This window comes from Lepidothrix coronata, unplaced genomic scaffold (genome assembly GCF_001604755.1).
Source record: "Lepidothrix coronata isolate B3197 unplaced genomic scaffold, Lepidothrix_coronata-1.0 Scaffold182, whole genome shotgun sequence".
Classification (NCBI taxonomy): Eukaryota; Metazoa; Chordata; class Aves; order Passeriformes; family Pipridae; genus Lepidothrix; species Lepidothrix coronata.
The window spans coordinates 799,453-813,298 of record NW_016690362.1 but is presented as its reverse complement, the minus strand read 5'-3'; the positions used below and the strand labels follow the sequence as shown (position 1 = coordinate 813,298).

The following is a 13,846-nucleotide window of genomic DNA, read 5'->3' as shown; positions in this document are numbered from 1 at the left end:
GATTTTTAACTGTGCTTCGTCACCCCTCAGTGATGTGGTGAGAGTCTGCTGTCACTGACTCTGAGGAAATTCATACCAGATCACTTGGGTGTTTCTCAGGGTATATAGAGGAGTTTGAAACCATTGCCTCACAATTAATTTCCTGATTATGATAAGCATCAACTTCATATCTTAGCAAAAGAGCCCATAAGACCCACTGACTTTATTGCTATTCCACCATTAGTAAGGCTGTTGGGGACTAAAAGGGGCTGCCTTCCCTGGTGCTCAGAAGCCACACTTCTTTGATAATTATGCACCATATGTCCTATAGCAAGGTGCTGAAGAGTTTCCTTAAATAGGGATAATTCCAGTTGCTTGGCAGTAATCACATTAATGGAAGGAGAAGGACTAGTTTCCTTAAGTCATTCCACTTATCTTCCAGTTATGGTGCTGATTCAAAGGTGGTTTTCTCCTTTCCCTTGGTGGTATGTCCTTTTCTGAGATGTGCTGTAGCAACTGTCATCACTCTGGTAAGAATAGAGCTCCTAGGCTTACTTAGGAAACTTCAGAAGCATAGAAAATTGCTGGTGGGAAGTGAAATGAGTTGTCTTCTGTTTGTGAATGGGCTAAGCAGCAAAACCTTTTTTAAAGTCTAAGATTCAGTGACGTGGTGTGATCCTTACACTCAACACTGAGGAAAATTGCCAAGCTGAAGAACTTCACAGCAGAAAACCTTCATCCTCCCTCTGATCCTCTAGTTACTGCTATCTCCTCTAAAGAACCTGTCCTCAGGCACTGTACACTCACCATATGCCCACACATCAGCAGGGCTCAGATCTTGATATCATATGCCCACATTTGAACCCTGTCAATCAACCTTTCACCTTTATGTGTGTTCAGAAGTACAAGCTGGCCCAAATATGCTTGTGCCTCACCTAATATCTGCCTTCCACAAGTCCAAGTAGACTTGCAGGGAAATCCTGCACTGAAAAAACCTGTGACAGCAATTTCACAATTCCCTCTGTCTGTGTGCTCCTACCTTACAGTTTTCGTGACATAGTATATAACTGCAAATCTTTCTTGGCACCTCACGTCATACCTCCTTGTGGCCACTGCTGCAGTGACAAGTGCTTCTGCAAAGCAGTGGCAAGACTGGGACCTCAGACCTGCAGGTCCTTGCAAGGGAACTTAAAGTCCAGGAATTTCTTTGAGTTTGGCTTTTTCCTGAAACCACAGATGTATTCCTCTTCCTTTATGTCTGCTTTACAGCAATTTGTAACTTCTGTTCTTTTGCTATCTCACGTCTCCATGTTCTAAAAGAATCAGGAAACTCAACAATTCATATTATGGAAAGAACTAATTGTTTTACCCTTTATTTTTGTTTTAAAATGCTTTTTTAATGTTCAAAAGCCAATGTTTCTTTCCATCTGGCAGAGTTTAAATACCCTTTTTCATCAGCCAGGACAACTCATAAAGAACATAAATATTTTGCAATTCCTTGAAGGGCCTTTTGAACATATTGCTGTAAGTATACATGGGGGATTGTTTGGAACAAAGTAACTTAAAAACAGATGATCAAACAGAAGGGCTTTATACAATATTGACATAGTCCTAACTGAATTCCCCATACATGCATAACTTCATCAGAATGAAAACCCCCTGGAGTACTGAAACACAGAAAGGAACATAAGCTCAGAATAGGATGGGAAGTTTGGGATCTGCTGCTCATGGCTTGACTGATTTTTCTTTGCATAAATTGCAAGCCTAAGTCCTCCATAAGGATTGCCCATACTCTTGGACAGTTTCTTTAGAGAGTATGATATGGATACTACTTGATTTTCAGAACTGTCAGCATAAGCAACATGAAAGGAGTAAACTTCTTGTAGGCAAATTGCTAACCACAGTTTGATGAACCTCTTCATTTTAACCCACAAACAATTTGCTTAAGTGATTTATAAATACAGGTATCATGACACCGTGTTGCAGGAGTCAGAGTGCTGATTTAAATCCAGCTCCTCTTGCCTTCATACACGGATATAAATGGTGAGGGTAAAGGGAGACTGCAAAGGGGTATTAAGTGGTGTGTGTACCAGTGACCTTAAGTTAAAGCTGGGCAAATGCACAGGGAGTGCATCTGATTTCTTTCTCATTTTCTCATGATTATCCACTAGGAAATTCTGCCCTACTTTACATCAGAACGTCCTTCAAAACTAATTAAGATGGTGTGCATCACTTATTAGGCAGACACGCTTTCTGATAGTTCTTCACTTCTTAAAAAACCCCAAAGTTCCTGATGAAGAAGAATCCACAGGAAGAGACTCCTGATCATGCAACATGTTCACTGAATCACTTACTGATAAGACTGCCATGAAATGGCATTGGGGAAGATTGAAATCTGAACTCCTGCAGCTGAAACTTGGGCATTCTATGTTTTCTTTCCAGAGGAGCTGCCTTGTGAGGAGACCCAGCCATGCTTCTTTGATCCAGTCACTGCTCATTAGAAGTCTGTAGGGAACTGGCAAAGGAGGGAGAGAACTAAGTCTTGAGCGAGGTGAATATGCTTGGCAGTCTGCAGTAGGGAGTAGGGAAAATTCAGAGGTAAGTGGCAATTAGAGAGTAACAAAGCCCTTTGCAGCTTACAAGTGAATGTGGGCAGGAAGATCAGAAGACTCAGATGAGATGCATGGCATTGCGGGGAGAGGCTAAATGCCACAGCAGCACACAATGAGGCTGCACTGCAAAGTGAGTTTTTCCAGAGGTAGATAGTAGGTCAAAGGCATGTCCAGTGGTTAAGCAGAGCTTATCTGCCTGTGCTGAACTTCCTATAGTCTAGGGATTTTTCAAGATGCATGGCCAAATGGCAGAGTCATGATCATAGGTCCAGACATGCCCCTAACCATTAGCAGTCAGCCTGCATGTAACTGTTGAAGACTACAAATACCAGTTATCATGGTAGAACCCAAGGCATCATTGTATTAAATGGGAATTCGGCAGAAAAATCTTTCTTTAACAAATGTAGACAGAAGATTTCTGAATGGATGTTTTATTTACTGAGAGAACACTGGTAAAGGAAAGAAAACAAATATCTGAAAATAAAGTCCGGCTCCTGTAATTTAGCAGTACTTCCAAGAATGAGGAACCTGTCCTACAGGTCGTGGCAATTGGACATGTGACCGTTGTCTCACAGTGTGATCCTGAGGAAGCCAATATGGGAAGTAGAGCCAATCTTACACCTCCTTTCCCTTCCCTCTTCAGAACTGTGACCTCAGCCAGCAACACACATGGCTACATTTGCCCTCAGTCTGCATGACCAGATGGTATTATCCTCCCAGGCCATGGCCCTTCCACCAGGGTAACATCTGTCTGGACGCTAATTAGCAAGCCCAAAGTCAGATAAAGAAATAAGGGTTACCAAACACAGCTACCTATCACAGGCCTACAACCAAATCTCAAGGCTTGCTAGACGCATTTGCATAAACATGCATTAACTCATACATCACCACTTGGCTATAAAGCTCTATCTCTGGTTTTCCATGCTGAAAAGAATGCTAAAAACCATAAACCAGATAATTAACATTGGCAGATGAAAGAGCTGTCACTGAAAGATTTCAGGGCCCTTTCTGAAGGAAGGAAATAACCCAGTATACAAGGGGGGGATACTTGGGCACAGAGCGGGGAAGTGATCTGCCTGGCATTAGCCACAAGGCTCAAAACAACCATCTCCTTGATTGTCTGCAACTGCTTATGCCCATGAGGAGAAAAGTCTAAAAGGCTGTTTGAAAGCACAGCTGGTCATTCTCTCTTTCAAACTAAAAAGTATCCTCCACCCTGACCCCTCTCTGGGGTGAAAGGGCATTGCAGTACAGATAGCATCACCTTCCATTGGGGCTACAGCAACAGAGAGACCAAGAATTTACACTTACTTAAAAATCCTTGGCTGCTTTTATTTGTGGCTGGAATTAAATCCCAGTTCTAATGCATAATTTCATTCTGTTGAGTAAAATTTCTACATATTTTCTTTTAATTCTTTGGATACTTTTTCAAGTTTACTGTCTTTAACTGCCTCATAACATGACTATGCATAAATAGATTATTATTATTATTATTATTATTATTATTATTATTATTATTGCTCCTTCACAGGTGAAGGGCCTGAAGAGCAAAACAAACACTAAAGAGACTCATCTTGGAATTGATTTTAGGACATAAGTACAGTTTCTGTTTTCTGCCCTCTAGGTGACAGAATGTAGATATGGTGACACATATCTACACAGGCTTGTGAGCCAAACATCATCTGGACAGCATGTTCTGTGCACTGTGAGGCATCTTATAGCTCTACATGGAATGGACTGGAGCTTCCCAATGGAATGATTTTTGGTTTGTTTAGTTTTAATGGAAACTACAGCAAGAAGAAGAAAAAAAATCACTTAAGTTGTAAAGTTGAGCAAGCAATCAGATGTTGAGAAATGAGAATAGAAACTTTCATTGCTTCCAGTTCAAGCAGGTTCTGTCTCAACAGATTTCAAGTAGTCTTTCCTTCAAGAGGTCAGAAGTATCCCAAGATAAGCTGTGCTACTTCTCACCCAGCTCTGAAACACGATTGCCAAATTACTGTGTTTACCAAAACAGATGGAGATATCCATTGCAAGGCAGCCACACATATTTCTCATGCTGACTGAGGCACATTGGATGGCTAGGACTTCTGCTTAGTGCCTTACTACCAGCACTTTTTATAATAATTTCAGCTCCCGTTTTCTATATCCCCATGCTAGAGACTATCTAGGACATTCTGCTCCTGGGCCTGCTGTTCAGCTCCCCTGGGTTTGCATTTGTAATGCTTTAGAGAGGGTTGATAAACACAGGCATATGTGAAGAGCAACAGCAACAAAAAAAATCCTTCTTGCCTTTGAAGAGTTTATTTAAACTGATGTAAATCCTGAGTAAATTCTGCTCCTGGGAGCAGAAGTGTCAGAACTCACCATTCAGGCTGTTGCTTTATTATCTAGACAGGTTACAGAGCAGTGAATGAGCACTTGGAATCCACCAAGAAAGCTCTTGGAGGAAAACTTAACCCTAAATTCCGCTCCTATAAAGATGCTCACTGAAGGCATGTTGAAAGCAAAATTTAAAATACCCTACTAGGTTTTTTTATAAGATGTCTTACTTGACATTTTACTTGTGTTTGGAAGGCTAGATAAGGAGGAGGCAGTGAGGGATTCACTGATATGTACCAGTAGAATCAAGGAAAAGTGGCTGTGAGCTTATGGTTTGGACACAGAATCACAGAATATGCAGAGTTGGAAGGGACACACAAGGATCATCGAGTCCATCTCTTAGCCCTGCACAGGACCATCCCCGAGAGTCACACCGTGTGCCTGAGAGTGTTGTCCAAAAGCTTCTTAACTCTGTCAGGCTTGTGCTGTGACCACTTCCCTGGGGAGCCTGTTCCAGTGCCCAGCTACCCTCTGGGAGAAGAACCTTTTTCTAATATCCAGCTTAAAACTTCCCTTGACAACTTCAGGCCATTCCCTTGGGTCCTGTCACTGTTCACCACTGTTCACCCCTCATCCCCTCACAAAGTTTTACCTATCAAAGTACATCATAAGCAATAACTTTATTTCACTGCTGCAGGTAAATCACATAGCTTTCTCCTGGGTTTCCTTCATAATTTTTGAAGTTTCCATTTTCTGTTGTAATTTGATTATTTGACTCCAGACTAGTTGTGTGGCTAATGTTGATTTGCTCTGTACTGCTTGAAACTTCATTCTCTGTTTGTACCAATTCAATTTCCTCCTGTTTGTTTTAATTCACTAACATTTACAGAAAGGACTAAGTCATTTTCTCTATATATAATTAGTAAGGATGAAACCAATCGAGAGTTGGTGTCCCTTAGAGCCTAAGCAGGTCACTTGTAAATTAATTGCTGATTCTCAGATTCACTAGGGAATTTCTTATGAAATTATGTAGTATTTTTTCTACACATCTCATTTGGGATCCATGATGAGCTTGTTTGGGGCTGAATGGACACTTGAGGCAAAAGAAGTTATTGGCATAGGACTCTTGCCCCATATGATGAAGAAAGGCAAGAGATGTGTAATGACAGCAGTCATACTCGTGTAATGAATTATATTCTCTCCTTGTGTTTGCCATAAAACAACTATGGAAAGCACAGAAACAGTTTTTATGGGAGGTCACTTCCATCTTATGCTTTTCCCATCTTTTTCTGGCACTGGGTCAAGATCCAGAATTCAGATTTACACAAATGCTGAATGCTCACACATTAATTGAAACGCACTTTAAACATCCCATCTGGAGGGGTGAGGAGGAAGGCAGCTTCCCCCCAAAATAATCAGAACTTTGGGAATAAAGAAAGTCAGATACCCCAAATCAGCAGATAGCTGGGATAAATTTGTCTCTGTGCTTCAGTTGTGTCTGAAGAGAAATAACAGCTTTGCTATAATTAACAGTGGTTTTGAGAACATGGAAATGAATAAGCACCAAAGATGTCTATGAGAAAATCAATTCTTTTTTTTTTTATTGTGTTTTGGATGGTGCACATTAAATGAGGAAAAAGAACACCCATTTCCTGAATACTGCAAATTTTTGTTTTCAGAACACTTATAAACCATTTTTATGCCTTTGGAGATCGTGTACGGTTATTTATGTTTGTTATTAAAATGCATATTTGTATGCTAACCAGGTCTGTCCTTCCAATTCCTGCTCAGTGCCTGTTCAGTGAAACAAATTACAGGCACTCCTAATTTCCAACAAAGTTTAGACAAAACATGTGATAAACCTACCATATCTCCACCTCCTGATCCAATCCCTTTCAACAGCAAAAGGCTTCCAAAAATATTAAGGGTAGAGACAGGAGATTTGGCTATGGGCTCCAATCTGGCAGGCTGTGCTGACTCCAGTTCCCTTTCTGTGAGCACTACTACATATCTGAAGAAGTAAAAAATAAATTAAGAAAACCCCCATCTGTGCCCACCTCAGCCAGAGCAGCAGAAAAGTGATTACAGTTCTTGTGCATCAAGTGGTATGCATTTCCTTTGTACTCCTTGCCAAGCTCTTCCATAATCTTATCCACATCCTCCTCTGTGAAGTCTGTGGTGCCCAAGGCAATGGATTCTCTAGGTAAAACAAAACACACAACAGGAAACATGGAAAGGTACAGTGAAGAGCATGATACATACTAAGGGAGAAGAAAATGATCAGACATTGGCAAGAAGGACAGGCTTAAACATTATGGACATCATATCTGAGGCTATCAGAGACTCTTACTAACAGAATGGCACAATAATATTCCCAGCTTTTCCACAAAGCAGGTTACCACACAGGCAACAGCCCCGAGAGCTTCCTGCTCACCACCAGGGCAGTCTCAGCTCTGGGGGTCTGCTCTCACTCTGCCCATCATCCCACAACAGAAATTTCCATTATGACAGAGGAAATACCTTTTTTTCACAATTGAGAGGGTTCCCATGGGGTGGGCCAGGAAGAAGCAGACTGAAAACATGCAGAAACCTATTGCTTCTCCCAATATTCACTCAATAGCGCTTATTATAAAAGTCTCCAACAACCTTCAACATGAACAGGTGGTCTGAGAAGGTCAAGCACCACCTGCCACGGGCATTTCCTTGACCCACAGTCCCACAGTTCGAGCACCTTGAACAACACATGAATGCAGCATCCTCCCAGACTCCTCTGGCAGCCAGTCTGTCCCTTGTGACAGAGCAACAATAAACACAGGAGATGACTTCAGGTACTCTTTGCAGTATCCACAAATAGAAGTTAGTCATAAAAAGAGAAGTTTTATTTTTTCCCCTGTGCATTGGCTCTGTGTAACAGGTGAAACTGGGAGAACAGAAAACAAAAAAAATAGGAAAAGAGAACTGCACTCATTTGTAAACATGCTTTTAATCCCTGACAAACACAGTTCAGCACTGTTCCCTAATTGGTGTACATGCTCTTTTATCTATCTCCAAAATCCCTGCAGGGCTGCCTTTGAATCAGGATCGTGTAAAGGGTGCAATGAGGGCACTTATGAGGAGAGTGAAGGGGGAACCCAGAGGACAGGACATCCCTGCTCCTCCAACATTGATGGCTACCAGGGGCAGGGGAGAAGATATAGAAAAGGGCCCTTACTTGAATTTAAAGGTCTCGCCAAGTTCTACCGCACTGCCAGGTGTGATCTCGAAAATCCCACTGAAAGGGTAGGGATGCCCTCCATAGGCAAACTCTGACAAGGAGAGAAACAGGCTGTGAGTAATTGAATTAACGCCATGTCAGGAAAAAGTCTATGGCAGCTGTCTGCACAGCTCAACATCAGCACCAGGGCCTGGGCTATTGCCAAAATCTTTTTTAGCCAGACTCAGAAAGCCATTTTCACTCTCTGGTTACCTATCAGACTGAGGGTGCCCTCACAGCCTCCCTCCATGCTAACACTACTGTTTTCCCACAGCACCAGGAAAACTCTCTGAGTCTGCCTCTGTGCCCACCCAGGTGACTTCCTCTCAGTGGAAAGTTCTGCATTGAAGGCATCTGGATAAACTGTGAGAGGCTGCCAGTGGTGCTACTGAGCTTTAAGAAGTCTTTTCTAGAATAGGGAGAAATCAAATCTTTCAGAGGTATTTACAGGCAGTGATTTACAGGAAGTCTTTGCAGAAAGCCAGGCTGATTGCATTCTGCTGCCTCAGCACACAGTCCCTCCATGTCATACAGGCCACCTTGCATGGCCTGTGAAACACAGCCTGTGGTCCTCACGGTGTCCCACAGGCCATCTCACAGGGCCTGTGAAAGCCTCTGTGCTCGAGATGGAAGTGGCACCTCAGGGATTCTGTCTACTGAATCGCACTGGGTAAAAATACCATGAGTGAGTAGCCCAAACCATTCCCATTTAATGTTGAAGAAGGAAACAGAAAGTCGGTGATGTTAGCCCATCCTTCACTGCACTACAGCTGTTTCCCCGGATCCTTTGACTTCACCTTTTGCAGTGGGTGGCTCTAATCAGCTTTAGGTCTATCCAGACAATTTCAAAAGTCTTACAAGACATTTTCTTTTCTCTGTAAGTCTGCTGTTTCAAATGAACGGTTTCCAAAATCTGGAAACCCAGATTACAAGATTTCTAGACCATAGGCATTCATAAAGAATGACTGGAAAATGGATTTACTCTGACAGGGAATTAGCGTAAACACATATGCATGTGTTAAAACACCACTGATCTCAAAACACTACTGATCTGCCTCTCTTCGCCCTCCTTCATTTCTCCCATTCTCTATCCCTCTCCTTCACTACTCTTGGAATGGCTTTCCAACATAGCTCCTCCTATCTGCCATCCTGCTCACATCTGCACAAGCCTAGAGGCTGTAGTTACATGCTAAAAGTAAGAAGGGCTACATGGTTCATGACAGAACTGCACAAGTTCCTCCTTGACTGCACAATGGACTCTAAAAAGAGAACTGGCTGAGTTTTTCATTCCTCAAAACATTCCTTGCCAAAAGCTGTAAATTTGGGATACTTTTCCATATCAGACTAGGCATATATTGTCCCATGTTCTGCAGGTAGTGAAAAGGAAATACTTCATACCTCTGCCGTAGATCTCGATGCCAGAGTGGAAGACACCAATCCCCAAAGTGGAGGTGTATTCATTTATCCAGTACTAAAGTAAAAGAAAAGTGGGAATTGGGAAGCATTAGTGGAAAAGAAACAAATGATCTTGGTCTAGGATATATCCCCTATCTCCCCAGTTCCTCTTACAGAGAAGAGTGATTTTGAAATTTTCTAGAGACAAACAAATTGAGACTCCTTACAGACCAACAGAAGTGGGCACTGTGTTTATACAGTTAGCTGGAATTAGGTCTCCAAAAATGCTCATCTAATCCTTTCCACATAAGGCACTAACCTGTATTAAGATATAACAACCTGAACCTCCATAAACCCAGTTGCTACAGGATGTGCAATTATTTATCTATCTTCTCACTTAAGTACCTGACACTGAGACAGTTTTATCAATTCACTTGCCTTATTTGATCTCAAAATCTGGAGTAAGAGAATCCCCAATTATTTTCCGCACACCTTTTTACATCACCTCCCAATATCTACTTATTAGTATTTTGGCTTTAAGCAAAAAGATCATAGAGACACAGGTCTGTTACCCTGATAGGTCAGAGGGGCACTATTTAGTAATTATCTATCAAACATTGGTAACTGCTTTATAGAAAAAAAAGGAACTTGGAGCATGCTAGTCAACATTTTGTTCAGTGGCACCATATACTATCAAGCACTGATTTCAGAAGAGACAGTTCAGATTTTGATGTTCCAAAATTAGGTCCAAGATGACCAAACCTTCATCCAAGTCAGACAAATTTTCAAGAGGAGCTGTTAAGTGACTGTTGCTCTGTATCCCAGCACTTCCCCATTACATTTAGAGCAGAGTAATGCCGCAGTCTAGTGTATGCATGTGATGCTCTTCCACCATTTCCACCATACCGTGAAGGACAGCACAGACACCCAAACAAGTCCCAGCTAAGCTAATTCTGGAGTGGGAAGCCGTACAGCCATGCCAGGGCAGTGCTGCATTGGAGATAATTAGCCCTGCCCAGCACCAGCATTTATTAGGTCAGCTGCAGAGCTGTGCTGCTACAGAAATTATGTTTTCAGGCACTGAGCAAACTGCACATGCCTGGCATATTTACAGTTCACTTACAGCTGCTGTGCAGTGAAGATATGTCTCTGGTAACTCAGAGCAACTAAATTCTTGTTTTAATCAAGCACTGCAAGGAAGGTGAGTGTTGTTTACTTGTTCCTGTACAAGGACATGACAGGTTCATTAAACTAAAATTCTCTTTTGGGTCTGGTGGGCAGCTTCTTGTGGAGCCAGAGTAAGCTGCACCTTCCCTGTGTCTGGTGTCACTGACCTGCCAAGGTATGAGTAAGAACCCCTCTGCTGTCAGGTGACCAGAGGTCTGGCATACTCCAACTACTGTACTCACACTGCTTGCTTATGTATTTATTACTGCAGTAGTTCCATAAATCACCTGAAAATGTTTTCTGCAAGACCACTGCTACTGTGAAAAAACACAGTAGCTTTGATATGAAAAGCGTAGTCCCAGGCTTGACTTAATGTATAGCCAATCTTGATACCTTAAACCATGTCCCCAAAAATGCTTGCCTCTGGCAGTACAGCCAGAGTACAGTTCCATTTCCCTCCAGAAAATGCTGTAATGCTACTTGTTCTTTGCAAGTTTTCTTATCACAAATGATGTATTGCTGCTGGAGGGCAGCAAACCACCTGACCCCAGCTGGACCCCTGCCCACTGCTCTCTGCAGACCTTGTGTAACCTCCACTTACCTCTTTACTTGAATTATGCAAACTCTTGTTTTTTAGGATACATCAGAGCATTAAACTGGAGCTGGGTCAGGTAGCTCTCAACCTCTGCCAGCTAGGACAGCATGTTAGCGGTGAACCCTCTGGTGAACACCAGGCCTAGTATTTAGGTGCCCTTGCCTTCTACTGCCCTTCTCCACAGTTCTCTGTTGCCCTGTCCTCTGCACCAGGAACATCCCTACTCTAACTGGGGAAGAAGATACAGAGGTGGAGGCCACATATGACACCAGGGGACTGTAGTGGGTTTATTTCCTTTTCCTGGGAGGAAACCTCGGATAAGTCACCTGATTCATATTGACTCGGAAGATATTCCATACCATGTTACGTCAGCTCAGATATAAAGAGGGGAGGAGGAAGTAGCTCGCTCTCCTTCCGTGATAGCTATCCGGCAGGACGGCTGCTCCTTGGAGGAAAGAGAAAGAGCACTTCGCTTACTGTGGGAAGTAGAATTTTACTGTTAGTTTCCTTTGCCTATGTGTTTGTAGTGTTATTAGTTTTTTCCTTTTTCTCCATATAAATATAAAACTGCCTTTCTTGGTAAATCCCGGGTTTTTACATTTTTTTTTCATCTCCCCTTTTCCCCCGGGGGGGGGGGAGATCTGCGCAGCCTTGGTGGACACCTGGCATTCAGCCAAAGTAAACTACCACAGGGACAAAAGCCTGTCTTCCCTGGACACATAACTCTCGGTTTAGTTCTTTGATCTCCCAAATCTTGTAGAATCATAGAATCATTAAGGTTGGAAAATACCTCTAAGATCATCAAGTCCAGCCATGGCACCCTACCATGTTCACCACTAAACTGTGTCCTTAAGTGGCATATCCACACATTTTTTTGATGTTTCCAGCCATGGTGACTCCACCACTTCCTTGTGAGCTTGTTCCAATGCTTGACAACACTTTCTGTGAGGATATTTTTCTATATATATTCTATATTCTAAACCTCCCTTGACAGAACTTGAGGTCATTTCCTCTTGTCCTGTCACTTGTTACCTGGGAGAAGAGAACGATCCTCACCTCACTGCAACCTACTTTCAGGTAGTTGTAGAGAGCAATGATGTCTCCCCTCAGCCTCCTTTTCTCCAGGCTAAACAATCCCAGTTCCCTCAGCTTCTCCTCATAAGACTTGTGCTCCAGACCCTTCACCAACTCTGTTGCCCTTCTCTGGACACACTCTAACATCTCAATGTCTTTTTTGTAGTGAGGGCCCCAAAACTGAACACAGGATTTGATGTGCCACCTCACCAGCACCCAAGTACAGGGGAATAATTACTTCCCTGGTCCTGCCAGCCACACTATTTTTGATCCAAGCAAGGATGCCATTGACTTTTGTGGCATCTTGGGCACTGCTGGCTTATGTTCAGCTGCTGTTGGCCAACACCCCCGGGTTCTTTTCCACTGGGCAATTTTCCAGCCACTCTGCCTCCAGCCTGTAGTGCTGCATTGGGTTGTGACACAACTACAGGACCCAGCATTTCACTTTATTGTACCTCATAAAATTCGCCTCAGCCCATCGATCCAGGCTGTCCAGATCCCTCTGCAGAGCTTTCCTACGCTCAAGCAGATCAACATTCCTGCTCAACTTGGTGTGGTCAGCAAACTGACTGAAGGTGCAGTTTTAACTATCTGGGTTAACTCCTCAGATAGTGTCAGGTAGTCTCTGCAAGTTTCTCTTCAGAGAAACACTGGTTTCTCAAGTCCTACTGCAACAACTCCCAGATGATATGGTAAGTAGGTTGTCTTCTTCCCTCAGGCTGAGCTATTGTCTCACAGCAACAATACAAGCAAAACATGCCCAGGTCACGCCAGCTGCTTTGCTTAGAGAGGTAACTAATAGGAAGAGAAGGAAGACTTTTTAAATTAGAAATGCTCTTGCCAGTTATCAAAATCAGGGCTATCTGCAGAGCCTCATCTGCATCATGCTTTATATTTCAAACAAGAAAGTTAAACTGAAAGCCACTTGCAGCTATACCATTTTCTTCTTCCAAAAACCTCTCCTTGACTGAGTATTTCTTAGGGTAATGTGCTGAGACCTGATCACCTCATACCTACAGAGCACTGTCAGATCACAAGCCCACCCTATGCCTCAACTATCCTGGTTCCCAGCACAGAACTTCAGCCCCTGGAATCCACCCTGCCCAACTCCAGGAGCAGAGAACCAGGCTGCAGGACAGCTCTGGAAGCACAAGTGATGAGGAGGTTCCACCAGAGTTAAAGGAACGTTTCACTGGCTGATGCCAGGTGTTGCAAGATTACAACCATCACATGGACATTTCTGTATTTAAATGGTGTATTTTTCAGTATTAATTCCTTTAATGAACTATTATGGAATTGCAACAACCTCAGCTATACCTAAATTTGAACTGAAGCTCCTCTGATTTAGTACTTTCTTTCAAATAATTTCAGTAACACAAGGGTGTAATTGAAGTGGGGTCTGATTTATATCTTGGTTCTATTGATATGATACTGATAGCAAGACCAAAG

At 42.7% G+C, this 13,846-nt stretch overlaps 1 protein-coding gene across 2 annotated transcripts in view; it reads right to left on the bottom strand.

Moving 5' to 3' along the window:
* LOC108505037 (desumoylating isopeptidase 2-like) overlaps window positions 1-13,846 on the bottom strand; it is a 53,623-nt gene that overhangs the window by 10,913 nt on the left and 28,864 nt on the right. The window contains exons 1-4 of one of the 2 annotated variants that reach the window (XM_017830635.1): window positions 11,683-11,867; window positions 9,565-9,637; window positions 8,125-8,218; window positions 6,971-7,112 (exon numbers count right to left, since the gene is read on the bottom strand). In XM_017830635.1, the coding sequence (XP_017686124.1) occupies window positions 6,971-7,112; window positions 8,125-8,218; window positions 9,565-9,637; window positions 11,683-11,685 (312 nt within the window). In that variant the 5' untranslated portion in view covers window positions 11,686-11,867. Of the gene's footprint in view, window positions 1-6,970; window positions 7,113-8,124; window positions 8,219-9,564; window positions 9,638-11,682; window positions 11,868-13,846 lie in introns of those variants that run through there. The other variant, XM_017830634.1, reaches the window with a different exon arrangement.